This window comes from Salmo salar, chromosome 25, assembly GCF_965601325.2.
Source record: "Salmo salar chromosome 25, fSalSal1, whole genome shotgun sequence".
Classification (NCBI taxonomy): Eukaryota; Metazoa; Chordata; class Actinopteri; order Salmoniformes; family Salmonidae; genus Salmo; species Salmo salar.
Genome location: NC_138315.1, coordinates 25,051,150 through 25,068,579, shown reverse-complemented (window position 1 = coordinate 25,068,579; position 17,430 = coordinate 25,051,150). Strand labels below are relative to the sequence as shown.

The 17,430-nt window shown below is 42.0% G+C and overlaps 1 protein-coding gene across 1 annotated transcript in view; it reads right to left on the bottom strand.

Annotated features, from left to right (window-relative positions):
- Nucleotides 1-4,616: 4,616 nt before the first annotated feature.
- Nucleotides 4,617-17,430, bottom strand: part of lrp1bb (low density lipoprotein receptor-related protein 1Bb) — a 319,979-nt gene continuing 307,165 nt past the window's right edge. The window contains exons 87-91 of the mRNA XM_082969228.1: nucleotides 15,276-15,352; nucleotides 9,868-9,958; nucleotides 9,493-9,643; nucleotides 8,526-8,600; nucleotides 4,617-5,951 (exon numbers count right to left, since the gene is read on the bottom strand). Of these exons, the coding sequence (XP_082825354.1) occupies nucleotides 5,811-5,951; nucleotides 8,526-8,600; nucleotides 9,493-9,643; nucleotides 9,868-9,958; nucleotides 15,276-15,352 (535 nt within the window). The 3' untranslated portion in view covers nucleotides 4,617-5,810. The remainder of the gene's footprint in view (nucleotides 5,952-8,525; nucleotides 8,601-9,492; nucleotides 9,644-9,867; nucleotides 9,959-15,275; nucleotides 15,353-17,430) is intronic.

Below are 17,430 nucleotides of genomic sequence, written 5' to 3'. Positions count from 1 at the left end.
CCTCAAGGTCACAAACACAGACATGTTTTGACAGTATGTTGCTGAACATTCAACAGTTTGTACCTAAACATTCAACAGTTGTCTTCTTTATAAGGAAGTGCATTGGATATTGTACCCACTGTGACTATTAAAACCTACCCTAACCAGAAACCGTGGATAGATGCCTACATTCCCGCAAAACTGAAAGCGCGAACCCCCGCATTCAACCACGGAAAGATGTCTGGGAATATGGCCGAATATAAACAGTGTAGTTATTCCCTCCGCAAGGCAATCAAACAGCTAAATGTTGGTATAGGGACAAAGTGGAGACGCAATTCAATGGCTCAGACACGAGACGTATGTGGCAGGGTCTACAGGCAATTACGGACTACAAAAAGAAAACCAGCCACATCACATACACAGACGTCTTGCTTCCAGACAAACTAAACACCTTCTTTGTCCACTTTGAGGATAAAACAGTGCCACCGACGCGGCCCGCTACCAAGGACTATGGGCCCCCCTCCTCCTTCTCCGTGGCCGACGAAAGACATTTAAACGTGTTAACCTTCACAAGGCTGCTGGCCCAGAAGGCATCCCTAGCCGCGTCCTCAGAGCATGCGCAGACCAGCTGGCTGGTGTGTTTACGGACATATTCAATCGCTCCCTATCCCAGTATGCTGTCCCCATATGCTTCAAGATGGCCACCATTGTTCCTGTACCTAAGAAGGCAAAGATAATCTGAACTAAATGACTATCGCACCCGTAGCACTCACTTCTGTCATCATGAAGTGCTTTGAGAGACTAGTCAAGGATCATATCACCTCCACCTTACCTGCCACTCTAGACCCACTTCAGTTTGCATACCACCCAAACAGGTCCACAGACAATACAATCGCCATCACATTGCACACTACTCTATCCCATCTGGACAAGAGGAATACCTATGTAAGAATGCTGCTAATTGACTACAGCTCAGCATTCAACACCATAGTACCCTCCTAGCTCATCATTAAGCTTGAGGTGCTGGTTCTCAACCCCACCCTGTGCAATTGGGTTCTGGACTTTCTGATGGGCCGCCCCCCAGGTGTGAAAGTAGGACACAACAACTCCACTTCGCAGATCCACAACACTGGGGCCCCACAAGGGTGCGTGCTCAGCCCCCTCCTGTACTCCCTGTTCACCCATGACCAAGTGGCCATGCACGCCTCCAACTCTATCACCAAGTTTGCAGATGACATTAGTGGGCTTGATTACCAACAATGACGAGACAGCCTACAGGGAGGTGGTGAGGGCACTCGGAGTGTGGTGTCAGGAAAACAACCTCTCACTCAACGTCAACAAAACAAAGGAGATGATCGTGAAATTCAGGAAACAGCAGAGGGAGCACCCCCCTATCCACATTGATGGGACAGTAGTGGAGAAGGTGGAAAGTTAAGTTCTTCGGCGTACACATCATGGACAAACTGAAATGGTCCACACACACAGACAGTGTGGTGAAGAAGGAGCAACAGCGGTTCTTCAACCTCAGGAGGCTGAAGAAATTTGGCTTGTTACCTAAAACCCTCACAAACTTTTACAGATGCACATTTGAGAGCATCCTGTCAGCTACATACAATTGACATGTACTTACACTGAGTGTACAAAACATTAGGAACACCTACTCTTTCCATGGCATAGACTGACCAGATGAATCCAGATGAAAGCTATGATCTCTTACTGGTGTCACTTGTTAAAATCCACTTCAATCAGTGTAGATGAAGGGGAGGAAACAGGTTAAATAAGGATTTTTAAGCCTTGAGACTTGGATTGTGTGCCGTTCAGAAGGTGAATGGGCAAGACAAACAATTTGAGTGCCTTTGAATGGGGTGTAGTAGTAGGTGCCAGGTGCACCGGTTTGAGTGTGTCAAGAACTGCAGCGCTGTTGAGTTTTTCACACTCAACAGTTTCCAGTGTGTATCCAGAATGGTCCACCACCAAAAGGACATCCAGCCAGCTTGACACAACTGTGCGAAGCATTGGAGTCAACATGGGCCAGCTTCCCTGTGGAACGTTTCGACACCTTGCAGAGTCCATGCCCTGACGAATTGAGGCTGTTCTGAGGGAAAAAGGGGTGCAATTCAATATTAAGATGTTCCTAATGTTTTATACACTCAGTGTACATCTGCAATGTCAGAAATATAGTAATGTTTTGACAGTTTGTATTGTTTTTGTAGTAAAACACTTTTCTTTCCTCTCACAGTAGGTAACTTTAATGCAACCCACTTCACCAACATTCAATCTAATCGACAGGTAACTTAATCCTCAAGGTTAACACAACATTTTGCAATGTTTGACAGTTTTGTAGCTAAACATTCAACAGTTGGTTTCTCAAAATGTGCCATAAAGACCTCATCACCAATATACAATTAACAGGTAATCAAATCTTCAAGGGCAAAAATATACTAAATGTATTAATAAAGTATTGATAGTTCTCTAAAGCATTCAGCTGTTGTCAACCCACACTCTCAGTGCATGTAATTTAAACCACATCACAAACATACTGTTGACAGGTGTCTCTACTGTAGTAACACTACATGGCTCTTGGATTAAATTAACTCATAAGACTACATCCTTGACGTGACTATTTCAATATAAATTAAAGTACCTATAAAACATCTGCCTCCTAATGACAGCAGTGAGTACTGTTACATGCACACAGTAAAACAATTATTGTGGATAGTCAGGTTAATATAATAGTTTAAAACGTTTACATGCTTTGCAAGAACAACAAATTCCCTAATAATCCTGTTTACATGGACACATCTGAAGTCAGGTTACCTTATTATTGTCACATACACTGGATAGATGCAGTGAAATGTGTTGTTTTACCAGGTCAGCCATGGTAGTACTGCACCCCCAGAGCAAATTAGGGTTAAATGCCTTGCTCAAGAACACATTGACAGACTTTTCACCTTAACAGGGAAGGTATTCGAACCAGCAACCTTTCAATTACTGGCCAGACGCTCTAACTGCTAGGCTACCTGGGACTGAAGTAAATGCAGAATATCGCCAATCAAAATAAAAATGTTCCACCACAGTGACCACGTTATTTTTGCGAAGCCTATGTGATTCCGAGTTTGGACATATAAAGTCTGTATATGGGGCGGCAGGTAGCCTAGTGGTAAGAGTGTTGTGCCAGTAACCGAAAGGTTGCTACTGTAGATCGAATCCCCGAGTTGTTCTGCCCCTGAACAAGGCAGTTAACACACTGTTTCTAGGCCGTCATTGTAAATAAGAATTTGTTCTTAACTGACTTGCCTAGTTAAAGGTTAAATAAAAAAATATATATGAAAACTATTTCTAAAATGCATACTTTCAATTTTTCCAAACTCACTTCACTCGCGCATAAGTGGAGGCTTGTGCTACCGGTGCTGGCACATGCCAGATCAAATACACCGCTGGAATGCCGATTAAGCTGGCCTAATAATTTCAAAGATTGCTCAGAAAACCAGGTGTTTAAATAGATTTTTATCTTACACCAATTAAGATTAGCAGAGTAAAGTGTTTACATGATTGTTGCCATACTCGGCCTACTGCCACAATCAGTTTAATATATAATTATCAGTGTGCACGTAAACATACTCTGTGAGACTCAAAACCTGGTACAAATTTGAGATCATATCAGAGCTACGCCACATCAAATAGCAGCACTTTCGCCTCCCAAATAGCAGCACTTCAGCTGCTCAGATTTATGTTGATAGCAGGGGAGGAAAATATCAGGGGATGGAGCAGGGAGCAGCACTCTGGACAAAGTGCAATCAGTCAGTCTGTCCTCCCTCTCGTACGGTTGCCATGGTGACAGAGCAGGTGAAACACTGAGGGGTGTAGATGATCGGCCATTGTGTTCTAAAACTCTCAGGGACTGAATTACCATTTGGTGTGCCTTGTGGTGGGCGTTGTTGGTGTGTTCATCGTCGGAGGTAATTAATGCACTTGGCCTTCATACACACACTTCGAACAGCACACACACCGATACTCACACTGGTAACACAGTAATCCTCCTGTCCTCTTAGCCTGTTCCATACAACAGATAAGATGTGTCAGCTGTTGACTGAAGTGTTAGGTCAGGGACCATGCAAACCCTGGAAATATGACAGCTATATCACTTAAAGCTAGAATCCTTAGTCGCTAATCGATTTTTGGACTTATAAATGAATGATATATACCCATTGATTCTTGAAAAATATAACTTATAAATGCCTCATGAGCTTCGTTCAACTGTCTTACCCCATCAGAACCCAAAATATACTATTTTTTAAAGCCAATGTTTGTAAACAACGTAAATGTAATCAAACACTATAGTTCAAACACCACAATTTCGATATAATCAATGGTTAGTCCTTGCATCCATAACTCTGCCTGTGAACTTGAGAGTAGTTACATTTCTCCAAAACAGAGGTAGGGTGCCTGCTTTGTTTCAACTGCAGATTCTAGCTTTAAATCCCTTCATGTGAGGTATTGTTCCAACAGGTGTCTTGCTGGAATAATATTCCACATGCTCATATTACCACTAGCATGGGGTAACATTTTATGTGAATTAACTTGCGATGTTGCATCATGTTGAAGTCTGATGTTAGCGCCATTATCAAGCAGAGATCTAAAAAAACAAAATATTTATTTTGAAATGGAAATAAGCCCCCTTTATTTTATATTGATTTACATTTATATAAAAGTACTTACATTTAATACATTTCTTCAAAATACAAGCAGCCAAACATACAAATAAAATACAAAATTATAAAATGTGTTATATCTATCGTCTTTCCTTTTCTGAAAGTAACAGAAAGTACTTTTATAATTCTCTAAAGTCACTTTGTAGCCGTAAAGTTGTGTTAAATCCTTTTCCGTGTTTAAATCCTTATGCCGTAACGTAGATACAGATACTTTATTGGAACAAGAGACCTAAAAAAATATGGACGTCTATATCTGACTATTCTCAGAACATTCATGTTGAGCTTCAATCATCTCTGTGATCCAAACAGAACTTCTTAGATGGAGTATACATTTCAGACACCTCAGTAAAATATCTTCCATTTGTAGCAGAGCAAATATATGTTTGAAATTATTACATGAACATGATGCTATAACACTGTAGAATACTGAATTAGATGGTCAACGGAAAAGGACTATCTTAAAACGAACCTGTGTATCCATCATGGCTGAATCAAATGATACAAACACAAAGACAGAAAACAAGCTTCACTACTCAGGTATGAAGCCATGAAATGATAACATGTTATTGTGAAGATAAACCGTTTTTGTTCTGAGAAAAGTAATGACAGTGGAAACCATAGCAATCATAACTTGACCAACCTCAAACTATTATTCTTTTTAAAAGATGAGATATTTGTTCAGAAAAAAAAAATCGAGACCTGCGTTAGTACTGTATACTGCACCAGAATAACAATTTGTTGGTTCCACTTTAACAAGAGAGAGACATGTACAGGTACAGAAATAAGTATTGTATCGATCTTAACGTTTCTTTACAACAGAAGAGTTCTGGTGTTAATAAGGTATTTTGTAAATCAGCAGCTTTACTTCAGTGTCTTACAGTATATACTATATAGTGCTGTATAACAATTGTTCGAGAAACATAAAGCAAACAACGGAAACTAAACAAATTGAAATAAAAGTGTTCAGCACACAAATGAGGAGGTAATGCTGATGCTAAAAACCAACAAACCTAACCGTGAGGACCGGAGCCTGGTAGGAAATAGAAAATTCTTATTTTCCTCTTGTTTTTATACATTTGTACACTGTCTTATAAAAGGAGTAGAAAGTGTAAAGTCAGGCTATGCGGCGGTTTCGCGAATTGTTCCCTCTAGTTTCTTTGGGAGTAGCTCTCTCCTCTCGTCTATATTGATGACCGGTTTCCGACAGTTCTGTCCGTCAAGGTAGATCTTTGCATACACTGGGTTGGAGTAGTTCATGGGCTGCATGGAAGTAAAAATGCTGTTATATATATGACAAAGACACATCAGCACAGCTGTCAACAATGCATAAGAAAATACCCTATGTAATTTGGTGCCCCGAATGAAGATGCCCTTAAACATCAGTGCTTTGTTTTCTCTTGATACAGAGGCAACAGACAACTTTTTTATGTTAAAGTTAATCAAGAAGGGTAAAGATAAACGTATCAGCTAAAAGTTATTGCAAGGTAGCAGGAAAGAAAGAAGATAGCTCATGCACATTAGTCAAAGATACGGTATTAAACATGCATTGTTTACTCCTAATATAATCTCAGCAAAAAAGAAACATCCCTTTTTCAGGACCCCGTCTTTCAAAGATAATACGTAAAAATCCAAATAACTTCACAGATCTTCATTGTAAAGGGTTTAAACACTGTTTCCCATGCTTGTTCAATGAACCATAAACAATTAATGAACATGCACCTGTGGAACGGTTGTTAAGACACTAACAGCTTACAGAGGGTAGGCAATTGAGGTCACAGTTATGAAAACTTAGGACACTAAAGAGGCCTTTCAACTGACTGAAAAACACCAAATGAAAGATGCCCAGGGTCCCTGCTCATCTGCGTGAACGTGCCTTTGGCATGCTGCAAGGAGGAATGAGGACTGCCGATGTGGCCAGGGCAATAAATTGCAATGTCCGTACGGTGAGATGACTAAGACAGCGCTACAGGGAGACAGGACGGACAGCTGATCATCCTCACAGTGGCAGACCACGTGTAACAACACCTGCACAGGATCGGTACAGCCGAACATCACACCTGCGGGACCGGTACAGGATGGCAACAACAACTGCCCGAGTTACAACAGGAACGCACAATCCCTCCATCAGTGCTCAGACTGTCCGCAATAGGCTGAGAGAGGCTGGACTGAGGGCTTGTAGGCCTGTTGTAAGGCAGGTCCTTACCAGACATCACCCGCAACAACGTCACCTATGGGCACAAACCCACCGTTGCTGTCATGGTCTGGGGCGGTGTGTCACAACATCATCGGACTGAGCTTGTTGTCATTGAAGGCAATCTCAACACTCCTCCTCCCTCATGTGGTACCCTTCCTGCAGGCTCATCCTGACATGACCCTCCAGCATGACAATGCCACCAGCCTTACTGCTCGTTCTGTGCATGATTTCCTGCAAGACGGGAATGTCAGTGTTCTGCCATGGCCAGCGAAGAGCCTGGATCTCAATCCCATTGAGCATGTCTGGGACCTGTTGGATCGGAGGGTGAGGGCTAGGGCATTTCCCTCAGAAATGTCCAGGTACTTGCAGGTGCCTTGGTGGAAGAGTGGGGTAACATCTCACAGCAAGAACTGGCAAATCTGGTGCAGTCCATGAGGAGGAGATGCATTGCAGTACTTAATGCAGCTGGTGGCCACACCAGATACTGACTGTTACTTTTGATTTTGACTCCCCCTTTGTTCAGGGACACATTATTCCATTTCTGTTAGTCACATGTCTGTGGAACTTGTTCAGGTCTCAGTTGTTGAATCTTGTTATGTTCATACAAATATTTACACATGTTAAGTTTGCTGAAAATAAACACAGTTGACAGTGAGAGGACGTTTCTTTTTTGCTGAGTTTACATATCAAATTAGTAAGACTGAGCTTTTCCAATGGGATGTTAGTTCCCAAATTGGCGGTAGCATATATTCAGAAGTCTCTTTTACTAGTGCAACAATGCTTTCCCTTGTTAAATACTTCAAGATGAATTGAATCATACCTAAATCACTAAAATGCACTACAACTGCCTGCAGGCTTCCTGCAAAAAGGAGATTTACTAATGTTCTACAGCTCACATCTTTTCCTTTTTTCTCCCCAATTTCGTGGTATCCAATTGGTAGTTACAGTATTGTCCCATCGCTGCAACTCCTGTACAGAGCCGGGAGAGGCGAAGGTCGAGAGCCGTGCATCCTCCGAAACACAACCCAGCCAAGCTGCACTGCTTCTTGACACAATGCCCGCTTAACCCGGAAGCCAGCCGCACCAATGTATCAGAGGAAACAACATACACCTAGGGATCGTGTCAGCGTGCATTGAGGCCGGCCCACCACAAAAGTAAGCTAGAGTACGATGGGACAAGAACATCCCTGCCAGCCAAACCCTCCCCTAACCCGGACGACACTGGGTCAATTGCGCGCCACCCCATGGGTCTCCCGGTCGCGGCTGGCTGCGACAGAGCCTGGACTCAAACCAGGATCTCTAGTGGCACAGCAGTGCAGTGCCTTAGACCACTGCGCCACTCGGGAGGCATATCTGTTCCTTTTATAGTGAATGGCATGACATTATGGCTCCCTCTGTATGAGATGGTGATGGTTCTCAACTGGTTGTCTCAGTAGCGATCCAATATTTTTGTCGTTGCTGCCATAATGCAATCTGGAGAACTATTTTTAATGTGATATTGATAGTCAATGTACCAATTATATGACAAGGGAACAACAGTCCCACCTTTTTCATTGTCAATAATTTCAATTTGCCCATATTCCTGACACACCAGTTGAGAATCGCTGGTCTAAACTAAGGGGAAGAATGGGAGAATTCACCTGTCCAGGTATCACCTCCTTGGGCACAGTATGTATGCCCAGGGTGCGAGGGTCACTGGACTTCACACACCAGCCCTGCAACACACAAGTTCTGCCGTGTTCACCATGCCACAAGGCCAAGCTGTTGTCAACCAACAAACGCTGTGTATATGAATAAAATCCAACTGAAAATCCATGATATATCAACATCAGTGAGGAACTAAGAATGATGTGATGACTAGAAAATGAGATCATCGATTGTCAATCCATTTTTGGTTTTGGAACTTGCAAACTCAACAAAAAAACCATTGCAACTTTCACCTACAGCATCCACTGATAGAGGAGTGAGCTAGTTGTGATTCAGTCTGCCTCTACCTTTCTAATGAAAAGGGATCCAGTTGGGACTGACAATAGCAGATGTCAAAGTTGGCATGGCGAGAACTAAACGTATTAAGCTTGAAGTGGTAGCAGGCAAGTTAGCTAACAAGATAGATCAGTAAAGCTGTTATGATTTATTTGATATTCGTAGTGTTAGTGCAGTGCTGAGACCTAAGAAGAAAATGAATCAACAGCAGATAAAATGTTCCCTTGGTACAGAGCACCTTAATAATGTTTCTCTCCACATACCTGAGGTTTATGCTCCATCTGCCAATATAACTACACATCTATTTTAAAACAAACCGTGGATAGACAGTCTGGTATGCCACAAGAGGAGATTCTTAAGCCTCATTTTGCTATCACACTACTGATTACATGACTAGGATACCAATAATGGATGGATGATGGTAGCATACTGATGTATTAAAAGATGAGACTACGACGTTATGTCTGTAAATTATATTATCCCAATGAAATTTGAAACATGAATAACAGTTTTCCTCAGCAATACACACAATATTCTATTAATCTGAGTGTTTTTGCATTAACACGACATGTTATTACGCACAAAATGAATGGCTGATTTTGTACATAGTCTGACAATACAAACCTTATGAGGGTCCAGTGTAAAGTTTGGTCGCAGAAGGCTGCCAGCATCTGCATGGTTGTCGTGGTCAACCTCATACATGTTGTAGGAAGGGTTTCCTATCTCCACGTTTATCCCTCCATTCGTCATGGGCTGCCTAGTCACCCGCTTCCCCCTGGGAGAAGGAGGACAACCAGAACTCATTATCAGGAGATAATATATGGTATGTTGTACCTGAGATCACCAACCACACCGCAATTTAAATTGAATTGAATACTTAATTGTCCTATATGGAAATCTGTCTGGCAACAATACAGGCATTCCTGGCATACACATAACACACGAAATTACAAGACATAACAGCCAGCATGGTTACTTATTAGGCTTAACCTATTGTACCTCTGCCTTCGTTTGCAGATGAAAACGCCCGCCACCACTGTTGTGATCAAGATCACCAGCAGGACCAGAGGCACGATGATGGCTATGCTCCCTGAAACACAGAAAAGATAAAGGATGGAATTGCATTAAAATGTAGGCTTACTGTTATCACAAGTAGGGATGCACGATATATCGGTAAGCATATCGGAATCAGACAACATTAGCTAAAATTTCCAACATCGGCATCAGCCCAATGTCTAGTTTAATGCCAATGTGCAAAACCGATGTCAAAGCTGACATGCATACCTATATAACATAGGTAGATTACGTAATGACGCCACGAAAAATACAGCGCTACACGTGCAACACAGTATTCCTAACCTAGCCCACAAAGTCTGCTGTGTGGATCTATCTGGAAGTTTCAAAGGAAGACAACAAAAAGGCCATATGCAACGTTTGTGCTGCTATTATTTCCCGAGGAGGGGAGAAAGTGAAATCTTTCAATACCACAAACCTAATTACTCATTTGAAAGTGCATCTCCCCCAGACGTTCAGCGACTACCTAGAACAAAAGCAGAAAAAAACTAAGCGCACACGTCCAACAACTAAACAAGTTGAGCAGTCATTTGAAAGAGTATTTCAGCGAGACAACTCAAAGGCAAAATCCATTAACGCCAAGATGATGGAATTCATTGCCCTTGACAGTCAACCGTTCTCTGTCGTGGATGATGTTGGCTTTCGTCGACTGGTCCAGCACCTCGAGCCCCGGTACATACTACCAAGTAGGCGCTATTTTTCAGATGTTGCCCTACCAGAGTTGCACAGTATTGCTGAAACGCACATCCATGAGCTACTTGCTACACTAATTGCGTCACTGCTATTAGCTTCACGACTGACATTTGGACCAGCGATGTCAGCCCCACGAGCATGCTGAGTCTGACAGCACAGTGGGTCGACGAGGATTTCCTACTGAGGAAAGCCGTATTGCATGCGCAAGAATGTGCTGGTTCTCATACCGCTGCTGCCATTTCAATGGCATTTGAGATGTTTGAAACATGAACACAATCCTAGCTCCATTCGAACAACTGACTCGAGAAATATGCTCATCAACAGAGTCTGCAGCAGACGTGATACCCTCTCTGTCATGGCATTGAAACGCCTGCTCAACAAAACTGCCGACACAGACCGTGGGGTTAAAACTTGCAAAAGTACTCTACTAGAGGCTGTGAACAAGTGATTTGGTGGCATTCTCACTGAGCCTCTTTACGGTGCTGCCACCATGCTCGATGCTAGGTACAAGGACCGCTACTTCGATGCAGACAAGAAACAGGGTTTATGTGAAATGTTACAGACACAGCTGGACAAGATGGAATCGGACACAGTGACCAAGGAAGAGGACCCACGACAGAAGAGGCCACGGACAGACAGAGCTGTACCTTCACTGCTTGACATGTATGATGAAATCCTGGATGAGAATGAAACGACTGAACAAATGAACAACCAAACAGCACAGCAAGTAAGTGAAATAAATAGGTTTTGATTATGCTTTACTGGTAATGTGGACATTATGTAAATGCCAACAAAATAACTTTGCGGTCAGTGTGTGTTTCAACTATTTAACTGTAGTAGAATGCTTAAAAGGCTGCTACAATTTTAAATATCAGTTAATAGGTATCAGGTTTTTTGGCAAGAAAGATATTGGGTATATGCCAAAAATGTCATATCGGTGCATCCCTAATCCCAAACTATGTTCCCATTAAATTGTCCAGTGATTTTTTGTCGACATTTAGAAAGTTTGCATAGAAAATAAATGCGACAATTGCCTGCTGCGGTGTTCCATTTAACTATCTTGTGTTGATAAAAACAGTTGGAGGTAATGACATCACACCTAAATAAAAATGAAGTGGTTACACTGTTTCCATTACCCATTTAGGCAAATTGTGAATGAATAAAATTGGCGACAGCCTGTATGCCCTTACACCTATCTGTTTCATGTCTCAGGTAGCTCGACAAAGCCGGCATGGATAGAATGCAATAATTGACATATCCTAATAAATTTCATGTGCCAACGTATCACCACAGTTCATGCTATGATGAAACTTGAACTCCTGTAGATAATTGGATCGTGAAACTTGCATCCAGCCAACCAGAAAAGCAAGGTGAAGCAATTCAGGTATTATTGAAAGTTCAGGAAAAGGAGGACCGGGCTATAGTGGAGCAGGTTGAGAGCATCAAGTTCCTTGGTGTCCACATCATCAACAAACTATCATGGTTAAAACACACCAAGACTGTTGTGAAGAAAGCACGACAATGCCTATTCCCCCTCAGAAGACTGAAAAGATTTGGCATGGGTCCTCAGATTCTCAAAAAGTTATACAGCTGCACCATCGAGAGCAAATTGACTGGTTGCATCACCGCCTGGTATGGCAACTGCTCGACCTCTGACCACAAGGTGATACTGAGGCTAATGCGTATAGCCCAGTACTGTATATAGACTTTTGTTTTCTTTTTTCTACTGTATTATTGACTGTATGTTTTGTTCATTCCATGTGTAACTCTGTGTTGTATGTGTCTAACTGCTATGCTTTATCTTGGCCAGGTCGCAGTTGCAAATGAGAACTTGTTCTCAACTAGCCTACCTGGTTAAATAAAGGTGAAATATATATATATTTTTAAACATCACTGGGGCCAAGCTTCCTGCCATCCAGGACCTCTATACCAGGCTGTGTCAGTGGAAGGCCCTAAGAATTGCAAAAGACTCCAGTCACTCTTATCATAGACTGTTCTTTCTGCTACCCCACAGCAAGCAGTACCGGAGTGCCAAGTCTAGGTGCAAAAGGCATCTTAACAGCTTCTAACCCCAAGCCATAAGACTGCTGAAAAGCTAATCAAATGGCAACCCAGACTATTTGCATCGATTACCCACTTTTTTATGCTGCTGCTGTTTGCTGTTAATTATCTATGCATAGTCATTTTACCCCTACTGTACCTACATGTACATATTACCTCAATTACCTCGACTAACCTGTACCCCCGCACATTGACTCGGTAACGGTACTGCTACCGGCTGTATATACCCTCGTTATTGTTATTTTATTGTAACTTTTTAAAAAAAATTTACTTTAGTTTATTTAGTAAATCATTTCTCTTATTCTTCTTAAAACTGCATTGTTGGTTAGGGCTTGTAAGTAAGCATTGTATTCGGCGCATGTGACAAATAAAATTTGATTTGATTTTGATTTAAAGTCAGGACAATCTGTGTCCTGCAAAGAAACATTTTTATAGTTGAAAAAATGTATTTTTCAAGCCACAGGCATTTAGAATGAAATGTGGAGTTGAGTTTTATAGCAGGGATACTGTATATAATGACGAGATGGTCTTGTCTCCACCTAAAAATGGGAGTTGTTGTCTCAATGTTGGGAAGGCAGGCGGCCTGCAATTGTTGTAACCCCTATTACTAGCCTGTTCAACCTATCTTTCGTAACGTCTGAGATCCCCAAAGTTTGGAAAGCTGCCGCAGTCATCCCCCTCTTCAAAGGGGGAGACACTAGACAAAAACTGTTACAGACCTATATCTATCCTACCCTGCCTTTCTAAGGTCTTCAAAAGCCAAGATAACAAACAGATCACCGAACATTTTGAATCCCACCGTACCTTCTCCGCTATGCAATCTGGTTTCGGAGCTGGTCATGGGTGCACCTCAGCCATGCTCAAGGTCCTAAACGATATCTTAACCGCCATCAATAAAAGACAATACTGTACAGCCGTATTCATCGACCTGGCCAAGGCTTTCGACTCTGTCAATCACCACATTCTTTTTGGCAGACTCAACAGCCTTGGTTTCTCAAATGACTGCCTCGCCTGGTTGACCAACTACTTCTCAGACAGAGATCAGTGTGTCAAATCGGAGGGCCTGTTGTTTGGACCTCTGGCAGTCTCTACGGGGGTGCCACAGGGTTCATCCTCGGGCCGACTCTTTTCTAGGTATACATCAATGATGTCGCTCTTGCTGCTATTGATTCTCTGATCCACCTCTACGCAGACGACACCATTCTGTATACTTCTGGCCCTTCTTTGGACATTGTGTTAACTAACCTCCAGACGAGCTGCAATGCCATACAACTCTCCTTCAGTGGCCTCCAACTGCTCTTAAATGCAAGTAAAACTAAATGCATGCTCTTCAACCGATCGCTGCCCGCACCTGCTCGCCCGTCTAGCATCACTACTCTGGACGGCCCTGACTTAGAATACGTGGACAACTACAAATACCTAGGTGTCTGGTTAGACTGTAAACTCTCCTTCCAGACTCATATTAAGTATCTCCAATCCAAAATGAAATCGGCTTCCTATTTCGCAACAAAGCATCCTTCACTCATGTGCCAAACATACCCTCGTAAAACTGACTATCCTACCGATCCTTGACTTCGGCGATGTCATTTACAAAATAGCCTCCAACACTCTACTCAGCAAATTGGATGCAGTCTATCACAGTGCCATCCGTATTGTCACCAAAGCCCAATATACTACCCACCACTGTGACCTGTATGCTCTCGTTGGCTGGCGCTCGCTTCATATTCATCACCAAACCCACTGGCTTCAGGTCATCTATAAGTCTTTGCTAGGTAAACCCCCGCCTTAGCTCACTGGTCACCATAGCAGCACCCAACCGTAGCACGCACTCCAGCAGGTATATTTCACTGGTCACCCCCAAAGCCAATTCTTCCTTTGGCCTCCTTTCCTTCCAGTTCTCTGCTGCCAATGACTGGAACGAATTGCAAAAATCACTGAAGCTGGAGACTCATATCTCCCTCTCTAACTTTAAGCATCAGCTGTCAGAGCAGCTTACAGATCATTGTACCTGTACATAGCCCACCTGTAAATAGCCCATCCAACTACCTCATCCCCATATTGTAATTAATTGTTTTTGCTCCTTTGCACCCCAGTATCTCTACTTGCACATTCAACTTCTGCACATCTATCACTCCAGTGTTTAATTGCTAAATTGTAATTACTTTGCCACTACGGCCTATTTATTGCCTTACCTCCCTAATCTTACCTCATTTGCACACACTGTATATAGACTTTTCTATAGTGTTATTGACTGTACGTTTGTTTATTCCATGTGTAACTCTGTGTTGTTGTTTGTGTCTCACTGCTTTGCTTTATCTTGTCCAGGTCGCAGTTGTAAATGAGAACTTGTTCTCAACTGGCCTACCTGGTTAAATAAAGGTGAAAAAAAAAAATCTGTCTGCTTATCGGTGTATTTCCACTTGGACAGATTTTGATGGGAGTGGACCATCTCACTTCGCCTCTTGATCTCTGTTTATAGTTAGGCATACGTGTCGACAATCCACCTAACGATAGCCATCCTCTGGTTAGCCTTTTGGTTATGTATGACACTGGGTGAGTAATGTGACTCCTGAACTCACTTCCACTGGTGTTGTCCGATCTGCTGCTTTTAGGGGCGGGCCTTTCACACTGTGTCCCTGCCCAATTGGCTGAGCACCTGGAACAGACCAATCAGAGATGAGAAAATCAACCATAGGCCTTAGCGCTCTCTACCTTAATCCCCACATAGAAAGATCACTATAGGAACAAAGGAGACACTAAACCATGGATAAAAATATTACAGATTTAGTCCAGTAGATTTGATATAAAGAACACAGAAGACATCTACATTTAGTGAGGAGTAGATAACATACTGATTAACATGATGAATATTCAGCAAAAAACTGTGAGAAAACAAGGAGTCATCTGGTTTGCTGTTTGGATGGTATCCAATGGGAGTGATGAATGACCCTAGTTAGAGGAGGTGATTTCCAATTGGACGTGATTGACGCTGATGTGTCTGTAAAGCATGAGTGATCTGACGGCTGCAACTGGATGGTGACGGAAGGTATGAAATTATACTAAATTACATGCACTCCATGAATCACAACACCAAACAATCAGGAATAAGAATGAGAATAGCATCTCACACATACAAAAAATGAATCATTCCCCCATAGAAAGAATGTCACAGCACGGACAATCCTGAATTTTAATGGGAAAAAAGATCAAATACAATGTTGTTAGGGAAAATACTAGGTAAGATCTGATGAACAGAAAATGGTTTGAAATCGATTCTAAAACAAAACTATTGACATGCTGTTGAAGGTACTTATTTCATAACTAAATACTATGCAACTCAAAGTTAAAGGTCCACATTTTCCTGTCTCCCAATTCGCATTGCAAAATTAGTCACCATACATGCAGGTCACAACAGGTCCCCTATATTCACATGTCACGTCACATCATCACTTTAATGTTACTCGAAGGGCATGTCAGCTCGGGCTGAATAAGATGTGGATGGTTAGCAGCGAGTTAAAGAGGGGGTAGGTACTGTATTATAGTGGGAAAAGTGTTATGTAGACCATCACACTGGCTGAAATGGAGCTGAATGACGAGAGGGTGGGGGGGGTGGGGTGAGACCTCTGGAACAGCCACAGGAAGTGAGGAAGGGACCTACTTGCAGCGTGGTTTGTTAAGGGCAGTGATAGTGCACATCCCCTCATTCTGACAGAAGTAATCACATGGGTTGGCCAGCTCATCACAACGTTGGTTCTTGAACCCTGACGTGCAGCTGTAAAACAGTGTGGTGGAGTGATATTGATAAAAACGACCAGGGTAGGTATTGTATAGGCAGCTTGAAACCCTTCAACATGGCAACAAACAAAATACGACAGATTTGTTCCAAAATACTTTAATAGATTAGTCCCTTGGTAAACTTTCATGTTTCTATCATTCATGCAAAAAATGTTTTACTAAAACTAATCTAGAAACGTTATGGTTAGCTAAGCTAAAGACAACCACATCCATTGAGGCAAAAAATAAGGTTTTTCAGTTGTTATCAATTCACACTATGCTTATTTACAGTATTTCAAAAAAATGAACAGAATATTTTTAATACAGAAAAATAAACAGAAATAATTATTTATGAACATGTTGATTTTGATAAACAGTCTGTGCCCTGTGAATTCATCAAACCGATTATTATGCCCACTTTATGTTTATATACACTGATTATATTTACTGGCGGAACACATTGATGAGTTTTGAAAATCCCTTAGACCTTTAAGACAGTTATCTGAAAATTACCATCTCAATGAGGATTTTTCTGCCTGTGGAGTTTCTCGGGTGGCTTGGATAAGATATTAATTTACTCTGTTATAGTTTAAGGTCAAACATTATGATTTCTTGACACAGACGTATCCATCATCTAACCTAATCTCTATGCCTCGCAGCCAATGAATAAACCACATTATCAAGATCTGTTAACCTCGTGGAAAATGAGATGGGATCATTTGCATAGAAATTGATTCTATCCCTTGAATCTTGCCAGTCATGGCCACAAATTTCATTTTAACTACAATGGGCAATGGGGGCAGTAAAAAAGATCGTTCGAGCAACAAGGTTTCCCTTTTCAGAGGGATTTCCAATCATCTCCGTGGGGAGGTCTTTAACATTGAACCACACCTGATTATAACGGAGCTGAAATTAATCTTTGTGGACCACCAGAACCGCAGAGCATACATTCTCTTGGAT